The sequence below is a fragment of the Pectinophora gossypiella genome, chromosome 25 (assembly GCF_024362695.1).
Source record: "Pectinophora gossypiella chromosome 25, ilPecGoss1.1, whole genome shotgun sequence".
NCBI classification, from domain to species: domain Eukaryota; kingdom Metazoa; phylum Arthropoda; class Insecta; order Lepidoptera; family Gelechiidae; genus Pectinophora; species Pectinophora gossypiella.
Genome location: NC_065428.1, coordinates 8,073,968 through 8,097,040, shown reverse-complemented (window position 1 = coordinate 8,097,040; position 23,073 = coordinate 8,073,968). Strand labels below are relative to the sequence as shown.

General features: G+C 36.9%; 2 protein-coding genes across 2 annotated transcripts; both read left to right on the top strand.

Moving 5' to 3' along the window:
• Positions 1-745: 745 nt before the first annotated feature.
• Positions 746-8,688, top strand: LOC126378196 (uncharacterized). Its single transcript, XM_050026415.1, has 5 exons — positions 746-1,513; positions 2,637-2,720; positions 4,591-4,711; positions 5,550-5,653; positions 6,372-8,688. The coding sequence occupies exons 1-5, from the start codon at positions 1,327-1,329 to the stop codon at positions 6,500-6,502; spliced, it is 627 nt and encodes a 208-aa protein (XP_049882372.1). The 5' UTR covers positions 746-1,326; the 3' UTR covers positions 6,503-8,688.
• A 1,448-nt stretch (positions 8,689-10,136) lies between these two features.
• Positions 10,137-17,287, top strand: LOC126378178 (uncharacterized). The gene is made up of 7 exons (XM_050026377.1): positions 10,137-10,415; positions 11,819-11,947; positions 12,105-12,194; positions 13,555-13,656; positions 14,808-14,915; positions 15,462-15,569; positions 17,064-17,287. The coding sequence occupies exons 1-7, from the start codon at positions 10,365-10,367 to the stop codon at positions 17,253-17,255; spliced, it is 780 nt and encodes a 259-aa protein (XP_049882334.1). The 5' UTR covers positions 10,137-10,364; the 3' UTR covers positions 17,256-17,287.
• The last annotated feature ends 5,786 nt before the right edge of the window (positions 17,288-23,073 follow it).

Here is a 23,073-nt window from a genome sequence, read left to right as displayed (position 1 = left end):
AAGTCATAGAAAAACAATATCGTATTAAAAAGTAAAAATATTCTAAATAAGTAAAAAGATTTTATACAAAAAAAGGTTGTAAAAGATTTGATATCAAAAGTAACCTACAAAATAAATAAATAAATAAATAAATAAATAACAACCCGTATACCTGTTGAGTGGTCTACGTATCTGTTTGTCCATGACAAACGCGAAGCGAATCCCTTATAGACATTTAATTCCAAACATTATTCCATATCATACACGCAATTGTTAATTATGAACGATTAGTAACAGCCAAATCAATCCCAAATCAAATTATTGTTCGACACGACTCGTCATTTGTTTCGGATGGCATTCACTGCCTGGCCGGGCCAGTGAGGAGCGCTGTGGACTGTAATCACTCGACGTATTCCTTCTAACAATTAAATACACTTTGCCACATATACACTGGATACAAAAATTTCATTATTACCGTGTGTCGCCTACCGCGTAAGTGCGAGCGAGATAGGTAGTCAGCGTTTTCCCCCTTACTCCTAATCGGGTTACGGGTATTTTATTTAAGACCCAGAGAGTGCGGATGGCGCCCGATACGAATTGGCGTTATCGAAGACTATCATGGATCATGATAGATCATGGGTCGTGGGTCGTGGGTCGTGGGTCTTCTTCGTCTTACTATTTATTTGCTCAATAACATGTGATTCTGCTGACCCTGTTAGGAATAGGGTGTGACTTTGTTTTTGTTTGTTCATTAGGTAATGAACACATGGGATTGCGGCCAATTCATTTAGTCTTTTAATGAGATTTGTTGATAGCATTGTGAACGTAACATTAAAATGGTTATCAGTTGAACTTCTTTAGGTAGGGTTGTAGGTTCCGGGCAAGTAGTTACCTTGTCAGCATAAGCTCCATTCGGGAAAATTGATGAAAAGTTTAGTGTTTTGTTATTTTTGCGACGGAAAATTCCACATAATATCAACTCAGAATCATGGCCTGAATCATGCCTCAAAGTTTTCGTTACGATGTCACTAACACCCTGTATAAAAAATGGAGTTGGGACAGGTCACCAAACTCAAATTTCGATATTGCCCTAACACAATCCAGTGCTGTAGTAAACATAAAATATATTAGAATTATGCGTTTTTAAATTATGCGATTTTATACCTTTATTCTCAACGCGGACAAGTAAAATTATGAATTGGGATATTCATCCTAATACAGAATAAAAAAATCGTATGGACAGAGAGAGAATCCAATATTAGCTAACACCTGTACGTTAGAAGAGGCAACCCTCAGACGATATAAAAGGCGTACTGAGACCTTTTGAATGGTTAGAACGCAGTCGCAATGAAGATCAATTTTGTTGGTCATACTATATTGGTAATAGTACTGGTGTTGTTGGAAACATCTACTCCTCAAACTACCACCACAGTGGTCTCAAGATCGACTTACGACCCAAACTTCGGCGGGCCCCCAACCAAAACGACCGTTACCATGACAACTGGGAACGGAACAAACAGCACAAATACTACGTGTAAGTTTGTTACTTTATTTAGTGGCGGCCCTAGCAAAATATTTATGTGGTGCGAGACCTAAAGTGGCACCGCTCAGCCCCTTGACACTTTCAAGGACAGAACGTCTAATGACGCACTATGGATCGAAAAATGGCTTTCATAGACATAAGGAGTTTTTTTTTTTTTAAATCTTTATTTATTTAGGGGTTTTTATCTATGCAAACATGCCAACCTCATCGTAACTAAAATTATTAAAATAGCAAATACAACTAGACCTTATTACTAAGTAATTATAATATACTCACTCTAAAAGGGGTCCCTGAAAATATTTTATTACTAGGTTGTAAAAAGCCACAGCCACCTCGGAAGTTGGAGCACTAAGGTGGGCTTGTATATAACCTACGTCTAATTGGTTTAATATTATATATTAAATTAAATAATAAATATAATTATTTAATTATATATTATATTATTATATTAAATTTTAAGTGGCGGTTTTTTTGCTGGATATAGCTTCTATTACCTATTACTATATAGGAAAATGATACCTGAGTTGATTATGTGCAAAAGTCCCTATTTCGGCGCCCGGTTCAGTAGGACTCGCACCGCGCTAGGGCCGCTGCGATCATCTCCTTCCTTAAGACTACCCTCGACCCTGATGTACATCAAGATGGAACTAAGTACAGTCATGAGCAATATCATGTACCCACTTTAGGACTCTGTCGCACTAACATATTTGACATTTAGTGAGACATTTGTCAAAAAAGTTAATGTGACATGGTACCAAAGTGTATATATATATTAATGCTCGTGACCGTACCCACAACTCATCGAGCTTTCTGTTGGACCAACGTGATAGGTGGTGAGCCGTATTTCCGAATTTCGAGCCAACTGTGTTAGTGATAACTGCACTTAAGATAAGCGAAATTAATAACTCATTAGTTCAAGTCCGGTGCTGGGATTTGAACCGGCGCTTCCCATTTAAGAAGCAAACCGGTGAACCACACGCCCACAGTGACCACAATAAGTCACGTCAAAAAAAATACCTGGATCGTGAAAGGACTGGTGAGGTATGGCAACCACATAGTCCACCATTCTCAAATAACCCATATTTAATTATTGTGGTGCGATTATTTTTTACAGTGGCAACGCTAACTGTGCCTCTTGATGCGGACAGGATGGACATCAACCATGAAGACTTGCGTAACCTTCTATTTATGGACCTCGGTTTGTTCTTTCTTTTTCGTAACGAATAATCGACCTTACCAATTCTCAGGGTTGATTCTCAAAGAAAGTGGCACCGCAACCTTTCAAAGTTAAACCTTTATTTATTATGCGTCTCCCTGATAACGGGGAACTTTCCAATCGTCGTTCCCCAAACACACGATAGATGGCGTTGTTCTAATTACCTATTTTCTCATTGCTGGGTTACATAATTATTCAAAAATGTAATGGCAGAAGCGTGTATATGCTTCTAAACTAATTCTTGCTTGTTATTTGGATCATATTATGCATAGAATGATGTTGCTACCTATATTGCTTCTCTTTATTTTGATTAGAATAATAACGGAAGTTGTAATTGTACCCAGAAACAAAGATAAAAGATGCATATTATATCTGTTATCCGTGAAATTAGAAGTTTAAACGAAGAAAAAACTTAACAACGCCATCTATCGTGTTTTTGGGGAACGCCAATTGGAAAGCCTATTATATTATCAAAACACAATAGTTTACATGAAGACATAGTGGTTTGAAATAAATTGAACTTATATTGACAACAATTAAATTAGTTTGTAATAGCTACTTTACATTTTGTCGTTCACTTGATCTGTTCCAACGCGAGATACCAAAGTTTAGAGTAAAAAAAAAATTAGAAACCTAAATAGTTATAATACTTTTTCCTTTGTACGCATTTTCGCCATTCATCCCTGGTTTTATCAAACTTCTCCCAATCATAATATGATCGATTGATTGATTTTTATATTTCGTGCATGTCTGCAATAAAGTATATTAGATTTGATTTGATCAGTCTCAATCGCAGTCATGTCACGTATTGCACAGTCTCTCGAGCATAGAGCATTGGTCTTCTAATATCTCTTTTTAAATTAATTGCTTCCCTCTACGCGACATCGATTAATAAATCCGCAGTTCTTGGGAATTCTTCAAAAAATATTTGAAATCTGGAACTTTTTAAAAAGTGCGACATTAATTTAGCGGTACAACTTTGTTGAAGATCTACCCTTAACCAGTTGCAAACGATTATGACAATAGTCAGTGGCCCCGATTCCTGCAGACATCTCCTAATTTTACTTTAAGTTATATCTGTCATTTTCTTATCCGCCGAAAAGAAAAGGAACGGATGATTGACTGCTCTTAATTTTAGAAAGAATGAGTAAATGAATGAAAGTCCTGGGCGAATGAAAAAGGTATCTCGCTGGTATACAAACCGTTTGACGTGTGCTGTCAACACAATTCTGTCGGGTTATTGGCCAATGTAAAATTTTCAGACGGTTGATTTAGATTTGTGCTTAAAATTGACGTATATTCCATAAATTTTATGCTTGTCGATTACCCGTCCCTTTCCTTTTCGGCGGATAAGAAAATGACAGATATAACTTAAAATAAAATTAGATGGTGTTTACAGGAATTAGCACCAGTGACAGTGTTAAAAATATATGGGATGGACATGTCACATTATGTCACCGTCATCATCTCCCTAGCATTATCCCGTTTTCACGGGGTCCGCTTACCTAACCTGAAGATTTGACAGGTCCGGTTATATCACATTATGTCATCATCATCATTAATTTAAGAGCTCTTGTCGGTGTAGCATTCTCCATTCTTGTCTACCAAAGGCCAACTCTTTGACTTCCTTATAAGACACGACGTTCGCCTTCTCTCTCAGCGAATAAATGATTTCTGATTTCTTTCATTCGTTCCATGTAAGCTCTTCTTGGTCTCCCCATTCCTCTCTTTCCTTCTATTTTTCCTGTGATATTTTTAATGAATTCGCCGTGTCTTATTAAGTGTCCTATCATCGTGCATTTTTTATCACTGTAATCTTTTGCAACTTGACTATAGCTTGTTTTGTTTACAGGTACTTGGTCAGATCAAAACTTCTATTACTACAATAGACAGAATATGCGAGTGTCGACCAAAAAAACCGACCATGAATCCGACAACTGCTTCAAAGAATACTTTCGCTGTGTCGGCAATCAGTAAGTATTAGAGCACACCGGACACTTAATACAAAAAAGCCTCGTTTCACACAGACACATTTCACACATCATTCATTATCTCGCAGAACCTCAGACACACACGACATACGCTCACAAGCATTATACAGGGTGTTAGTGACATCGTAACGAAAACTTTGAGGGATGATTCAGGCCATGATTCTTAGTTGATATCAAGTGGAATTTTCCGTCGCAAAAGTATGGACCGGAAAATAATTTAAAAAAACCTAAAAAAAATCATAAATTTTCCGACAGGAAATTCCACTTAATATCAACTCAGAATCATGGTCTGAATCATCCCCCTCAGTATTCGTTACGGTGTCACTAACACCCATACCTACTTGTATGGCTACCTGTATGTACTGGTAAGGGGTGTAAGTGACATCGTAACGAATACTGAGGGGGCTGATTTAGCTCATTATTCTGAGTTAATATCAAGTGGAATTTTTAATCGCAAAATTATAGAATTGAAAATAATTACAAAAAACTAAAAAAAAAAACATGAATTTTGCGACGGAAAATTCCACTTGATATTAACTCAGAATCATGGTCTGAATCATCCCCCTCAGTATTCGTTACGATGTCACTAACACCCTGTATGTATACACATTGGTACCATGTCACATTAACTTTTTTGACAAATTGAACACATTTTTCTCACTAAATGTCAAATATGTTAGTGCGACAGAGTCCTAAAGTGGGTACATTATATTGCTCATGACTGTTTGGCACTGCGGTTATTTATTCTATGCTGATACCATCGACTTCGTATAGAAACAAAAAGTCAGTGACTAATACCTAATAAAGTACATGTTTTCAGAGTGTTCCCTTCATTCATATGTGCGACAAATGAGATGACGGAGAACGGCGCCAATTGGAACACGTATTGCGAAGTATATCTCGACAATTGTAGGAAAAGAATGCGTAAGAATTATTAAGTTTCCAAATCATAGATAACTACAGGTAACCATGGTAACCATGGAATAGAGGAAAGAGGTTGGACGGGCCAAGGAAGCGCGTTATACGCTTCATACAAGTATGAATAAATAATAGGTCCCACCTTCCCGCGCTGCGCTTTTTTCGCCCGTCATCTGCACTCACTCGTCTGCAAACTTTACTACTCCACGGAGCTCCGCGATTGTGTATTAAGAGGTCGACTTATGCATTATAATCTGCAGGGCAAGAAGTAGAATATTGACTATCATGCCAGGCGGTCCGTCCTTATTTCAGGACGGCTAAAACCTTAGTATGATCAGCTACCTGTTTACTTATAAAAAAAACACATTAATACCTATGCGGTATTTTACGTTCAAGTTATTTAATAACTAGAGGTACACATTCAATACCAGACATTTTTATCATTTAGGTAGTCATTAATCTTATAAGCTTTTTACATAAAGTAAGCTTCACATGAACTTTAAATTTATTTTCTGACAATTATGTTATTTCGCTGTACTTATCTCCCTAACTTTATCCCGTGTCTCACAGGGTCCGTTACCAGACTATACTTATTTATTTATTTATTTTATTTTATTTAAGGAAAACCAACAGTTATAAAATACAGAAAGTAGACAAAAAACATAACAGTTGAAAACTAATTACAGGTTTCCACTGATAAAATTTATATTTTGTTTTATTTCAGGTTATTGGTACATCGTCGACGTCGGCTACTGTCAGGGTTATGGGAATAATCAGTGGTTCAGTAAAGTCATCCCAACTCAAAAGGGGAAACCAAATGACCCGTGGATTTGGGATCCTAACTACCCCTATTAAGCTTCTTGTACAGTCATGAGCAATATCATGTACCCACTTTAGAACCCTGTCGCCCTATCATATTTGATATTTAATGAGACTTACGGTTTAATATGCAAAAAAAGTTAATGTGATATGGTTTCAAAGTATACATATTAGTACTCGTGACCGTACGTAGGCGGCCATAATACATAAATATAAAGAGCATGGATTTACTACTACCGTAGATTGAACATCAGCGCTCAAAAAGTGGGACGCAAAGTTACTGTTAATATAGCGACGTCGACAGTACTTTACCTCAGTGCGCGATTAGGCGCCGAACTGGCAACACGGGGAAGTGCGTGGGAAAAATCTTGCAAAAATAGAAGCTCAAAGCGAAAAAAGAAGGATGGAACATCATATTTTCTAATAAGTAATGACATTGTGCATGTTATCATAGTATAAACATTTTAATTTTCGCAGTATAATCCACCAAAATTAAATTTTTAGTACTTATAAAATACACTAAAACAATTACTCCCGGTCAATTCGAGTCGCAGTATAACCCGACCGCGTTACGAAGCACCACGCGCTAATATAATATGTAATTACACGATGCGTAAGTACTTTCTTAATTTGACATGATTTTATTGAATGTATATGTCACCGTAAAATTGTAAATAACGTTAGATTATAATCTATCTTCGCGATATTGTGAACTGTCGAGAAATTGTGAAACGTAATATACTGCTTACAATTTAACGTATTATTATTCGTCAGATTATAATCTATCGAAGTAAAACTGTTAAATCACAATCTTACAATTGTCAAATTGTCAACTGTCCGACGGCTGTCCCTGATTGGTCAGCCTTACAGTAGACCGTTCTGTGTCCATAGAGTTAGGAATAAAACACAGGTGTCAGTCAAATAAAATAAATGCTCTTCAAGATTGTGAAATCAAGTACGTATTTATTAATTATTTAGTAAGTAATCAATAATTCTGACATCACATGGTAAGAAAAAATGTATCAAAATTAAAAAATCTGAAACGTATTATTCAGTATACTTTTCGTGTGTAAGATAAACATGCTGGCGGCATAGGGGTGGCCCAAGGGCCACCCCCGCCGCACCCTAACCTACTGTTATGCCTTGTAAAAATTATGACAAAACACTATTATTCTAAAAAAGAATTATGGATATCTATTTATTAATCCCAAAAATAAGTTATACCTAACAAACCAGTATTCCTAGATGTTATTATGGGAAAGTAAAACTATTATGCTAAAAAACGTTATGCAAAAAGGATTATGATAATTAAAATTATGACAAAAACATTTATGCATTTTAAGAGAATCCCAAATTAACATTATGCTGACTCTAATAGTTTTGTAACTCTATGGTATAGCACGCGAGGTGCGTTTCGTATCACAATTTGACGGTTTCACTTCGATAAATTATAATCTACCGAAAAATAATACGTTTAATTGTAAGCAATATGATACGATTCATAATTATTCGACAGTTCACAATCTCGCGAGATTCAAATCGATAGATTATAATCTAACGTTATTTACAATTTTGCGGTGACATATATACCGCTGTGTACGAATGTATAGCTAAACAAGCGCCAAGTTTATGCCGCATTTTTGTTTCAAGCGCTGTATCTACGGTAGTGGTAAATCAATGATAAACAGCCCATACAGGGTGTTAGTGACATCGTAATGAAAACTTTGAGAGATGACGATTCAGACCATGGTTCTGAGTTGATAGTAAGTAGAATTTTCCGTCGCAAAAATATGGAACTGAAAATAATTATAAAAAGAACACTAAAACTTTCATGAATTTTCCGACAGGAAATTCAACTTGATATCAACTCAGGATCATGGTCTGAATCGCCTGTAAAAGTTTTTATGTCACTAACACCCTTTATACATGCCACTGCTGGGCACAGGCCTCCCCTCGATCAACCAGAGAGGGTATGGAGCATACTCCACCACGCTGCTCCACTGCGGGTCGCACCAAAACTTATTTATTCAAGTTACAAGACTCACAAGACTCAAGACTCTTTTTTGCGTGCTACACTGCAACTGTACAAGTGTACTATATCCTCTGCCGATGGTTGTCTGGCAGAGATCGCTCTTAGCGATAAGGCCGTCTTTGCCCACCTCAGATTAAGTTTATCCTGTAAATGTTTTGTAAATTTGTGTGCAATATAGTGTTTTTATTATTATTGTTATTAAGACTCATTTGTGTTAGTAATTACATACTCACCCCGATGTAAATAAACAATTACATACATACATAAACTCACGCCCGTAATCCCAAATGGGGTGGGCAGAGCCACAAGTAAACAAAGACAACTTGCAGCCACTGTTGATACGAAGTCCTAAGATGGATATGATGAACATTATGGTGATAAGGGATCAGCCTATCGCCCATAACATTAGTCCATTATGTTAGAGGACGCAATCCCTCTGTCGGTTTTTACGACATGCCCGGGAAGACAAGCAGCTGAACGTGTTCTATGTTTTTTATTTGCTCCCAGAACAGCATAGAAGCAAGCAATAAACAAACAAACAAGCAAACAAGCAATAAACAATTAAATAGTAAAAAAAATAAAAGATAAGAATAGTATTTTTATTATTTATTTATTTGTACACAATAAAACAAACACAAGGAACATACAAAGAAAACAGGCAGTACAGGTAAGCTTATAAATGTCTAAACAAAGAGACTTCTTCCAGCTGACCTACGTGACGAGAGAGATATTCAACTAACAATTTTATCACTAACGAATGTAGGCAGTCTAAACTGCCCCGAAGGACGTAATATACGATCCCGACGATCCGATTACTCTAGCCATAGAGGCAGCCAATCAGCTCGCGACACCAAACACTTCAGGACCCCGATGCGATAAAAGATGCATATTATATGTCTGTTATGTCTGTTATCCATGAAATGGTTTATTAAATCATATATTTGGAGCATTGCACTCTATGGAAGTGAAACGTGGACTATGACACAGAGAGACAGAGAGAGGTTGGAAGCGTTTGAGATGTGGTGTTGGCGAAGGATGGAGGGTATAAGCTGGACTGAAATGGTGTCAAATGAAAAAGTGCTGGAAAGAGTTGAAGAAAAGAGAACTATATTGAAGACTATAGAGAACCGGAGAGGATATATGATTGGTCACCTGATACGACACGATTCATTTATAACAAACATTATAGAAGGAAAAATTTAAGGGAAGAGAGGAAGGGGTAGACCTAGGATAACATTTATGAAACAAATAAAAGAGAAGGTGCAGGTCGTGTCGTATCGGGAGGTGAAGGTTTTGGCGGGAAGAAGAGAGGAATGGCGGTTACTCCACCGACAAGAGCGCAGCTCTTAAATAGAGTGAGATCCATGAAAGAAGGTTAAACGAAGGCTAGCGAGATCCTAATTTTTCGGGATCACTCCCGAAGCACAATATGACGAGATCCCTTGAGTTATAGGTAGTTTTTGTTTTGATTATTCTCCCGAAAGTTAAAGATTGGTATTATCAATCCCTCGGGATCTCGAATTTGCGATGTCAAGTCGGGATTGCATTTTCTACATTTAAAGCGTTGCAAGTTGTGGCACTCAGTAGGTTGAAATCACAGCGTTGCGTCGTCGCAACGGAGCCAGAGGGACTGTGGGTCCCCTCTTTTACATAACGCAACTGTTTATAATTATCAAATTATTTTCAAATTCCGCAAGATGTTTTATAAAGGCGAAAATGATCAAATTACCATACAGAGAATGAGGTAAATGAGAAACGGTGTACGCAATCAAGACTTACCTATGAGACTCATAAGTTCCGGCCAAGCAGTGAGAGTCATTCGAGGCAAATCTACAATAAGCCACGTTTTGGAAAGCTGGTGGCGAGATGTGGACATTTGTCTTGGCGATCATTAGCTTCTATGCCCTTAGCGTAAAGGTTAGTATTGAGTTATTGATATAGAATATGAGGAGCTCGGTGGCGCAGCGGTGAACGCGCTCGGGCTGCGATTGTTGAAGTTAAGCAACTTTCGCAAAGGCCGGTCATAGGATGGGTGGTCTTTGGTCCCGGATGCATTAGCAGTCGTTAATAACCATCAATCCGCACTGGACCCGCGTGATGGTTTAAGGCCCGATCTCCCTATCCATCCATAGGGAAGGCCCGTGCCCCAGCAGTGGGGACGTTAATGGGCTGATGATGATGATATAGAATAAAGGAAAATACTGGCCCCGATTCCTGCACCATCTAATTTTACTTTAAGTTACACCTGTCATTTTCTTATCCGTTGAAAAAGAAAGGGACGGAATCTACTAGGCTTAGCGGCTTACGGCATTTAAGGCTAAAGTAAGACCGAGAGGGGGTGAGGTCGGCGCCCGTTACGAATTGGGGCGGGGCGGAGAGTTATCGTTCTATCTATACGTACAGTAATACTAGTATAAGGCTGCCTGTCCATTGAAGCGGAGCCATTGAATAGGATTGCATAAAAACTCCGCTCAGCTGCAGTGGACAGAGATTGGTCAATCCTATTGGTTAACACTTTGACAGTCCAGTGATCCATATATGGGTCATGACGGACTAGCTCCATACGTCCGTGACCCATACTTGTTCAGTGCCATGAGTGCGGCCTTTGAAAGTTCTAATTTTTCATGATTTTAAGAGATATGGTTTACTTTCAATTGCACTCAATAGGTATTGTGATGTGTTTAGAATTAGAATAATTATTTTATTATTTCCGTTTTTAACAGGACGTATATAAAATTAAGTAATAAGTGGGACTTACAACGAAGTCAAAACATTTTGTATGGGGACTGTCAACGTGTTAATATTTATCCGTTTCACCGCTCCGCAAGCTCGCTCCGCTTAAATGGACAGGCAGCCTAATAGTAGCAGACTAGCAGTGGTAGTAGGTATAGGTACAGTAGTGATAGGTATAGTAATATTTTTATTATATTTATTTTTATTTAACAGCCTCCGTGGTCTAGTGGTTAGAGCGTTAGGCTCACGAAAAAGTAAGATGATTCCGGGCTCGATTCCCGATGGCGACATTGTCGAAATCACTTTGTGAGACTGTCCTTTGTATGGTAAGGACTTTTCAGGCTTGAATCACCTGATTGTCCGAAAAAGTAAGATGTTTCCGTGCTTCGGAGGGCACGTTAAGCCATTGGTCCCGGCTATTAGCAGTAAAAACACCTCCACCAACCCGCATTGGAGCAGCGTGGTGGAGTATGCTTCATACCCCCTCCGGTTGATTGAGGGGAGGCCTGTGCCCAGCAGTGGGACGTATATAGGCTGTTTATTATATTTATTTTTATTGTCTATGCTTATGAGCTTTCTATGTCTAGAATGCTGGTGCCTCGTTTGTGTATTTCCCTGCGGCTGAGGTTTCCAAGGACGAGGTCCCTCTCCACGAGGGATATCTGGTAAAACTGACACCACACAACGACGGCAATGGAGCGAAAAAAGCTGAAAGAGTGAGTATAGTTAGTCATTATTATCACTTACTAGATGACCCGGTGAACTTCGTATCACCCTTTTCCATATTTTATTAACGTTTACACCTACACTTTATTTGTATTGGTTATATCCAACCGACCGGAAAAATAAATGGTCTATTTTTTTTTGCCTTAGAGTCAGTATTACCAAGACAGTTATTCAGCGGAAAACGATCGGAGCCGAGATAGACGCAATCGTAATCGAGAGGAAGAATCAGTGAGCATAGTTCGTATTATTTTCTGTTATCTTTGTAGCGATGATTGGTAACGGCCTCTGTGGTCCAGCGGTTGAGCGTTGGGCTCACGATCCGGAGGTCCCGGGTTCGAATCCCGGTGGGGACATATCACAAAAATCACTTCGTGATCCCTAGTTTGGTTAGGACATTACAGGCTGATCACCTGATTGTCCAAAAAGTAAGATGATCCGTGCTTCGGAAGGCACGTTAAGCCTGTCCCGGCTACTACTCACTTATGTAAGTAGCCGTTACATGAGCCATGTAAGGGGCCTTTTCCGGCTCAATAATAACCCTGACACCAGGGTTGATGAGGTTGGTAATTCACCTCACAACCCACACGATAGAAAACAACTATAGCTACAACTTATCACTAAAAGCTATTACACAGTCAATGAATACATAAATGATAAACTAAAATGAATAAATTTTAATAATATTTTATAAATTAAATCATAATAAACATATAAAACAATACTTAAAATATAAGTGAAATAATATTGTTAAAATATAGTAAGTATAATAAATACAAGTTGTATCACTGACTAATAATTAAGTATGTTGTCCTCTCTACCAGTAGCAGTGCCCTTACCGGGTCCATGTTGATTGATACTATAATACTTACTTCTGTATTTTTATAACACCACAATTTGTACGAACACATGGTCGCAATAAAACATTTCTATTCTATTCTAGAAGTATGATATGCTCGACTCCAGTGAGTAAAGTCCTCAAGTCGAGGACGTAGATGTTAACTTAAATTACCAAAATGCTCAGTTGAGGCTGAATCGAGTGGAGGTAGAATCGAGTTAACATCTGACTACAGGTGTAAATACTTATTTAAGTATTCAGAAATCAGAATCATTTATTCAACATAATTATCATGGATAAACTTGTTGAAGGTCAATGTAACATTTTTGAATTTACGTCATTTCGCAAGGTGTTATGGCTGAAGAGAAGAAATGACAAGAAACTACAACAGCAACACATCTTTTAAATCAATGAGCACACTACAAGTTATTTAAGAACTAAGGAATACATTTAAAACCTGACATTTTTATCATTTAGGTAATCATGAATCTTATTATAAGCTTTTTTACATAAAGTAAGTTTCACGTGAGCTTTACATTTATTTTCTGACAAATTTAAAATATTATCTGGTATTTTATTGTAAAAACGTACATAACACCGAAATAAAAAATGAATTTAATTTACTTACTTAATTTAGAATTTTGAATTCTACATTATTAAAATAATAAACAGGTCACAATTTTATTATAATAATACAATTCAAATTTGGAATTTTGAATTTAGTTTTTTTCGAATTTTGAATTATTATTTTTTTATGTCTAGAGTGTGGAATACCCTCGCCGAGAGGTATTATACTCCTCACCGTATGGAAACCAACGCCTGTGTTTTGATTGTAACGATGACTTCGATTTAAATGCGCGAGCTGTAAGTATAGCCATATTGGTGCTAATTCCTGTAGACCTTTGCCCTGTTGATCAAAACTTAGAAGCCCTGTATTACAAGAAATTGTTCTTGCATTTTTTTTTTATTATTACAAGTATATGTTTATCAAAACTACACATGTAAATTACATGTTACAAGTCATTGGATTTTTTTTAATATTGATTACTTATTTATCAATTATTATTACTAAATACAATGTTAATAAAATATTACAAGTGTCAATATTTATTTCACTAGTAAATTTTACAATCACTCTATTTTTTCTGATAAACGTAATTTACACGATGTGAGTAACTTGTAGCTTGTGAACGTGTAGACTTGTAAGTTTTGATAAACAGAGCACTTAAATTTATTTTAAGTTATACCTGTCATTCTCTTATCCGCCGAAAAGGAAAGGAACGGATGATTGACAGCTGTTAATTTCAAAATGAGTGATTGAATGAATTAATAACCCGGGAAAATCTAATAGGTATCTCTTTTGACGATCGCTTCGTTTGACGTGTGCTGTCAACTTTATTCTGACGGGTTATTGACCAATGAGAGGGTTGTTTAAATTTCTGCCTAGAATTGACGTGTGTTCCATAAATTTTATAGTTACTTACTGATTAATTCGGCGGCTAAGAAAATGACAGGTATAACTTAAAATAGAATAGAAAAGAAACTACCCAATAGTTTCCTAGGTAAAAGAAAAATTATAAAATTCATTATATCAAATAAAAACAGATCTAAAGGTGACAAAAACATTTTGTTTTTTCTATTTTTTTTATTTATGATTTTTTATAAAGAAAAATGTAATAATAAGTGCGACATTTTTCAACGTTTTTCTATGACGTCACAGGTTGCTTTTTCACACGAATTCCATAGTAATTTCGTGTTTTGGCGTTTAGTAAAAAGTAACTGATTTGTCTAGTTGGAAACTAGCCTATTAGATGGCGTGTACGGTCACGAGCATTAATATACATACACTTTGGTACCATGTCACATTAACTTTTTTGACAAATTGAACTGTAAGTCTCACTAAATGTCGAATATGTTAGTGCGACAGAGTCCTAAAGTGGGTACATTATATTGATCATGACTATTCATGACTGTACTGGAATCAGCATCAATAATTTGTTTGTTTTATTACATAGAGTAAGGAGCGATATAATCGTCACTCTTATCGACTTCCTACTGGATATTCAAGATATTCATCACAGTCTTCAAATCGCCATGTCAATCGAGATGTCAATGTAAAAGGAGTGAGTATAATTAATTATTACTTACACAAACATAAGGTTAGTAGTCAGATTTTTTTGCCGCAGATGGCATTAACTACTTGGCCGGACAAATGGGGAGCGCTGAAGGCTCTCACCCGGTACAACGTTTAAGACAACAGGCCTGAAGGTGCCCAGTTGGGCGTGAACCTCGGCTCAGGGCGTCGTCTGAGAGGAAAAATATTTGAAAGAATTAATCGACCCTAGTGGGTCGATAGCGATAAGCGCTGAATGAGGGAAACCGTCGACCACGCCGGCGGGGTCGGTATCGGGGCCCTAACGTACTTGTACGAGGTGTAAGTGACATCGTAATGAATACTGAGAGGGATGATTCAGGTCATTATTCTGAGTTAATATCAAGTGGAATTTTCCATCATAAAAGTGTAGAATTGAATAAATAATAATTTTAAATATTAAAAAAATATGAATTTTGAGACGGAAAATTCCATTTGATATTAACTCTGAATCGTAACCATATACTTAATTAAAAGTTATATGGAGTTATAAATAGTGTTCTTTTTTATTATTTAGAGTAAGGAGCAGTTTAATCGGTATTACTCTTCCCGCCAAGCTCCAAGTTACTCTTCATATGCTTCGAACGACGACAACGAAGATCTACTAAGTGCGCGAGCCGTAAACGTAAGTACAGCTATACATATGATTACCTGAAAACAACTTCAGCGCTATCCTCGTAGTCTAATAAATCAATAATAATAATAAAAAAATAAAATAAAAATAATCATAATAATAAAAAAAGTACTTAGTAAAAATAATTTCTGAGTACACACATGCATCAAAATTCGTATGGAGTATAAATTAATTTAAGTTAATTTAATTATTTATTTAGGTACACATACAGCAATACATTAAACAATTAAACTTTTACAGACAGCATTATAAAGAGAAGAATTTGATATATTGTCAATTACATGCGTACACAGCATTAACCGAAAATGAAAACAAACTACTTACTTATATAAATAATAAATTATAAATATGTAGGATATTATTAAGGATATTAATACATTTTTTTCTAAACAATTTTAACAAAATATAAATGTAAGTAAGTAAGTACAGTTTAACGCTTATGACGTCAACCAAAGTGATTGAGCATTTTATTGCAAGAAACATAATCTGTCATAATAGATCGTAATGAAATTATAATTTTAAGTTTCAATACGTTTCACCAACATTGGCGTGCAAAGCTGTGTGACGTGTGTTAACTCCGTCAAGAACGCGAATTGAGAAGATCTGAAAGTACTATGGCGGATATTACTCGATTTATTTATACTACTTGATTCGATCCCGGTCGATTTTACTAATCCCGGGATTTCGGGATTATCTAAAGTGAACCTCGGGATCCCGGGAAAGTCCCGGGATTGTTTTGGTAATAGAAAGTGATAACAAAAAGACAGTGAAACGTATCAAAATCAACTCTTTTTTTTAAATCTTTAGTTAAATCTTCAAAAAACACTCGTCAAATAGAGTACTGCGGGACGGAAGGCAAGAGGGAAACCGAATATTTTTGTCTAAAAAGTAGCATGAACAATGCTACACCGACAAGAGAGTGGCTCTTAAATTAGTGATGAAAAAATAGAAATAGTACCGATGCCGATACTAATGGTGCCGATGGTTGAAGCTCCACCTCTCTTAAGTTTTATACTAACCGTAGCTTTAAGTTTGCATTGTTACTAACATATGACCTGTGTCTGAAAATAAATGATTTGAATTTGAATTTTTGAATTAGTACCAGTCTAAGATGATCAAAAACAATCTCAGTTTACTTTTAGACTTATTTTCAAATTTTATTTATAAATTAAGTACCTAGCATTGGGTAATAAGGCCACCCTTTTGTACTGTTGCTATAAAGTATATTTGATTTGATTTGACTGAGTACGATGTTTATCTGCTTTTATTGATGACGTCGCAGAACAGTATTTCCATTATAAACTCCAAAGAAAACTTTCGTTTTGACGCTTCGTGAAAAGTATCTCACTTGACTAGGTTGGCAAGTACCTAGCCTATAATAAATACTTTCTTTTTCTCCCTATTTCTTTCTTTCATTTTCATTCTCTCTCTCTCTCCTTTTGATGTGTCCGGGGTGTCCTTAGACGGTTATATTTTATTTTCCAGAGTCCGTATGATCCGTTTGGACCAGCCTATTACATCTCGTACGTACATAATCCTAAACGCTATTACGCTCGTAACACACAGTCGGACCTTATGCAGAACGTAATATTGTCGCCGAACGAAGTAAATACTCCTTTGGCCAAAACTCTACGGTCCAATCTTTTAAAAAGAAACATAATGGCGGCCATTTTTTAAGAAGAATACAAGACAAGAAGACAGTTGACGATCGGGAGCGAAAAGAATTGGTCATGGTTGAACTTATACAGGGTGTTAGTGACACATCGTAATAAATACTGAGGGGGATGATTCAGACCATGATTCTGACTTAATATGAAGTGGAATTTCCTGTCGGAAAATTAATGTTCTTTTGCGACGCAAAATTCCACTTCATATCAACTCAGAATTGTGTTCTGAATCATCCCTTAAAGCTTTCGTTACGATGTCACTAATATACCTTGTATATTAATGGAAACAAATTGTAATGAATTGATATTGTGTGTAATGAATTTTAGATATCAATATAAATGTGTATGAGGTAATATTGTTTTTCTTTAATAGTTTTCTTTTCTCTCTTATACGTGTATTATCTATATAGATAATACACGTCCTTAATCCGCGATGGGGTGGGCAGTGCTACAGACAATCAGAAAACACCTAACCGCCACTTTACGCACTTTACACCGAGCTCACGATCCGGAGGTCCTGGGTTCCAATCCCGGTGGGGACATATCATAAAAATCACTTTATGATCCTTAGTATGATTAGGACATTACAGGCTGATTACCTGATTGTCCGATCCGTACTTAGGAAGGCACGTTAAGCCGTTGGACCCGGTTACTACTCACTGACGTAAGTACGTAGTCGTTATATGAGTCATATCAGAGGCATTTGGCGGCTCTATAGTATCCCTGACACCAGGGTTGATGAGTAAATTTCGGTAGTCAAGGTATGAATTAATCTTAAAAAGAAAATAAAACGAAATATATACTGCTGAATTTTTTATTTTACACTTTACAGGCTTCTATCACGTGTATTTTTTTCTTTATAACAAGTATCAGAGTAAATAATATACATTATCATTGGGTAGTTACCTAGGTCAAAAATAAATTATGAAATTCTGATTACTACTCGTAAATAAAGAAAGATCTAAAGGTGACAAAAAACGTTTTCATCTTTCTATTTAACTTATCTATGAATTGAAATGAAGAAAAATGTAATAATAAGTGCGTCATTTTGTCAAGTTTTTCTATAAAGAAACGGTGTGCTTTTTCATACAAATTCCATAGTAATTTCATGTTTTGACGTTAATTAAAAAAGTAACTGATTTGACTAGTTGGAAACTAGCCATGTTACCAAAAAACGGTGTATAGGTATTTCATTTACCGTGAACGACGAACCAAGTGCTGCCGAGTGGCCTAGGTTTTTTGGTTGATATTCTTGAGCGGTAGTTGTGGTTGCGTTTATTGTTGCTATTTGCAACCCTCCCTGCCCTGGCATAAGTCAAGGCCTCATGCGACTAAAAAAAGAACGAGGCTACGTTTACCAAAAAATATATAGATGGCGCTGTACTTATAACGTTACACGTAACATAACCACCTGCCACAAAAAAAAAGTTTTCATCTCGAGCTCCTCCGTGCTTCGGAACGCACGTTAAGCCGTTGGTCCCGGCTGCATTAGCAGTCGTTAATAACCATCAATCCGCACTGGGCCTGCGTGATGGTTTAAGGCCCGATCTCCCTATCCATCCGTAGGGAAGGCCCGTGCCCCAGCAGTGGGGACGTTAATGGGCTGATGATGATGACATAACATAACATAGGCTCACGACTACATCCAACGGAAGATGAACTAAGCACCCACACCTCACCGAGCTTTCTGTTAGACCAACATGATATTTGGTGAGTCTTATCGCCGTTTATAATGGTCGAGCCTACTGTGTTACGTCTCAACTGCACTTAAGATAAATTAATAACTCATTGGTACAAGTCTGGTACCAGGGTTCGAACCGACGCTCTCCGTTTGAGAGCAATCCAGTGAGCCATAGGACCACAGTGTCTATAATTAATGAAAGAAAGAAAGAAAGAAAGAAACGTTTATTATAAAGGGACACCACAGTTACAAATATAAAACAAATATATAATTTAAAACACGGAGTAACACACAACTTACAATCAAACAAAACACATAATAAAAACAACATACACGAGCAAAGAATGCAAATAATGAGTTGTTTAACATTGAGTTGAGGAGCTCGATGGCGCAGCGGTAAACGCGCTCGGTCTGCGATTGTTGAAGTTAAGCAACTTTCGCAAAGGCCAGTCATAGGATGGGTGACCACAAAAAAAAGTTTTCATCTCGAGCTCCTCCGTGCTTCGGAAGCCACGTTAAGCCGTTGGTCCCGGCTGCATTAGCAGTCGTTAATAACCATCAATCCGCACTGGGCCTGCGTGATGGTTTAAGGCCCGATCTCCCTATCCATCCATAGGGAAGGCCCGTGTCCCAGCAGTGGGGACGTTAATGGGCTGATGATGATGATGAACATTTAGTTAAGTAATTTTAAGTTACGGGTAGCGCATGGTTGCTAGTGTGATGTACGGTGCCACTAACACCCTGTATAAGACCCGTGCAATCTGATAAATAATGAAGTTTAGATAGTAATTAATCATTTAGCCCGATAGAACTGGACATTATTCATAGTTAGTTAGTTAGTGGGCTCTGTTTTCCGCATTTAGACTCTAAGATGGCCCATTACGCGTGTAATTGTTGACTACGTAAGCCAACCTAACTCCTTCCGGAAGCTCAGAAGCCTCCTGGGGTTTTCACAGGCTTCGCGGAGCGACCCCATTTTTCATATTCATAGTATTTTTCATCATTTTTCATTATTCATAGTATATACAGGGTATTAGTGACATCGTAACGAATACTAAGGGGGGTGATTTAGACCATTATTCTGAGTTGATATCACGCTTACCTAGAAAATGCCTATTCGGAAATTGAAATTTTCCGTCGCAAAAGTATGGAACTGAAAATAATTAAAAAAAAAACACTATACGTTTCATGAATTTTCCGACAGGAAATTCCACTTGATATTAACTAAGAATCATGAGCTGAATCATTCCCCTCAGTATTTGGTACAATGTAACTAACACCCTGTATACATCTCTACTTCTTCAGGGATACAGGTCTGATGTTTTATGTTGGTAACAATAAGGTACTGTAATTACCTCTGAATGACGATACGAATAGACGAAACTCAACGCCATTAAAAGTAACAAAATTATCTTCATGATGCAAACTTCGGATTTGAAATGTCAAAGATTATTCTCTTAATCGAAATTTATAGTACAATTGCTATTCATTAGTTAATGGTAATGTTAACAGAAAGTAATTTGGGATCGGAAAGTTATATCAATTTAATTTTCTTTAAGAAGGTACCTACTCATGCGTGAAATTAATGATACTAGTTTCTTTTTTTATAATATAATACTTAATACTTACTTCATTTATGATTAAATTTTACATTCTAGCTTTTTGCTTAATGAATGATAATAGTATGGAGTTATTGGCCAATGTAAAATTTTGTTAGGGTTTTATGTATTAAAATATAGCAATGTCTTTCTAATCTACTCTGAACCGACCACGTGCATCTATGGAACGATTGATGAATGTTGTTGAAGTAAGAGGTATGTCAGAATCGAAGCAAATGGAAATTACACAGTCTCTGCTTACCCCGGTGGGTAATAGGCGTGAGTTCGTGTATAACAGAAGCTTACGACTGTATCCTAATTGGGGTAGTTGGTACATCCATCGCAAGATGAACTAAGTACTCACACTTCACCGAGCTTTTGTTATACAAACGCATAGGTGGTGAGCCGTGTCACACGTTGTTAGAATATGTATGTATATAATTTTCCCTACACGTTGCAAAATTCAGTAGGTAAGAAACATATTATCTACTACTATAATTATAAGTCAAAATTACATTCTGTTGGCCAATTAGTTTTCTGTTATCATAATTAGGGACATTATCAATAAGAAATTAAAACCAATTTTGCTATAAATTTCGATTAAGAAAAGAAAAGTTGACATCTTATGTGTGAATTTTTCATCATGAAGACAATTCTGCTGTTACTCGTCGTGTCGATGGGTTTGGTTGCGGCTCGTCATGATCATGAGGTATATAGAAACACATTTTTTTTTTTTTTTTTTTTTTTTTTTTTTTTTTTTTGACTTATTGTAGATTTGCCGCAGATGGCATTAACTACTTGGCCGGACAAATGGGGAGCGCTGAGCGCAGAGTTTAAGCATAGAATTAGGAATAATACTACGTATAGAACGGTAACTCTCCGCTCCCCACCAGCGGCTGAACTAGGTTTACCTCCCCCTTCACCCGTCGGTATTACTTTATTGTTCAATAGTATGCGCGTCTTACGTCACTAACACAGCGCGTGTACGATAACGTCATTGTGTAGTGTCTGTGTAAAGTGAGGTGTTTTGTATGAAGTGTGGTTTAAGTCCCATGTAATAGGAGGCGAGCCTATTGTCATTATCTGGGCACAAATCTTGGAAGGTACTTAATATTTATTTAATATAATACGACTATGGTGCTAATTCCTGTAAATGCCATCTAATTTTATTTTAAGTTATATCTGTCATTTTCTTATCCGCCCAAAAGGAAAGGGACGGGTAATCGACAAGCATAAAATTTATGGAACACACGTCAATTTTAAGCACAAATCTAAACCAACCGTCTAAAAATTTTACATCCGTCAATAACCCGACACAGTTAAGTAGACAGCACGTCAAACGGATTGCATACCAGCGACGTACCTTTTGATTCGCCCGGGTTATTCATTTATTTACTCATTTTTCCTAAAATTAAGAGCTGTGAATCATCCGTCCCTTTCCTTTTCTACGGATATGAAAATGACGGATATAACTTAAAATAAAATTAGGCGGTGTCTGCAGGAATCGGGGCCTATACTTACATATAGTAACAAATGGTGGCCACGTAATTTATGATCTAAACGTGAATTTGAAAACAAATTCGAAAAACATGGGTTTTGACCTGTGTTGAGATTTGAACCTGCGACCTCAATTTGAAAGTCAAGGGTTCTACCAACTGTATAATAGTATTTTTTTGTATTTTTAGATGGATGACCCTTCTATTTACGCTAGGCAAAGGGAGAGAATATTCATAATGACACTAGCACCACCAAAAAGGCATCGCCTATCAGGAAAGGGAACTCACTATGCTCCTTTTGCGATAAATTCTAATTCATATTACTGATCACGGGGTTTCCCGATTTTCTATTTACAACCCCGGGATCCCGGGATATTGTCGGGATTAAGAATTTAAATGGAAAATAAAAACTGCTTTATATTTCTTTTTTTACTGTTTTTTTGTTTGTGTGATGCTCCCTGGCCGGACCACTATTCAATACAAACTTGTAATTAAGTAAGTATATTAATAAAATCTAGTAATTAATCTGACTATTGCAAGGACTATCGATACTATTGATGTATTCCGATGGACTGATGGACTGCCTGTCTGACCTTCTAACCCGCGAAGGGAAAACCAGCCAAATATAGGTTAGGTCACATACGTCGGGAATGTGGGTTTCCTCACGATATTTTCCTTCGCCGCTGAACACGTGATAATCATTTACGATCTAAACACTTGACAATACTTCTAGAAATACTAGTGATATATTGCTTCTGACTATTGTAAAGAGTACCGATATTAACGATAGTGCCCCCGATTCCTGGAGACACCTAATTTTATTTTAAAGTATACTTACTCGTCATTTTCTTATTCGCCGAAAAGGAAAGGGACGGATAATTGACAACCTGTTAAATTTTAAAATTAATGTATTCATTATGGGTTATTGCCCAGGCGAATCTTTTCTCTTCTCTCATCGTGTCGATGGCAAACTAAATTGTATCGGCCCAAAACTTGGCAACAAGTATGGCGCTATCTGCAGCGCTCATCAGATCCTCCTGCGTACAGGTGTTC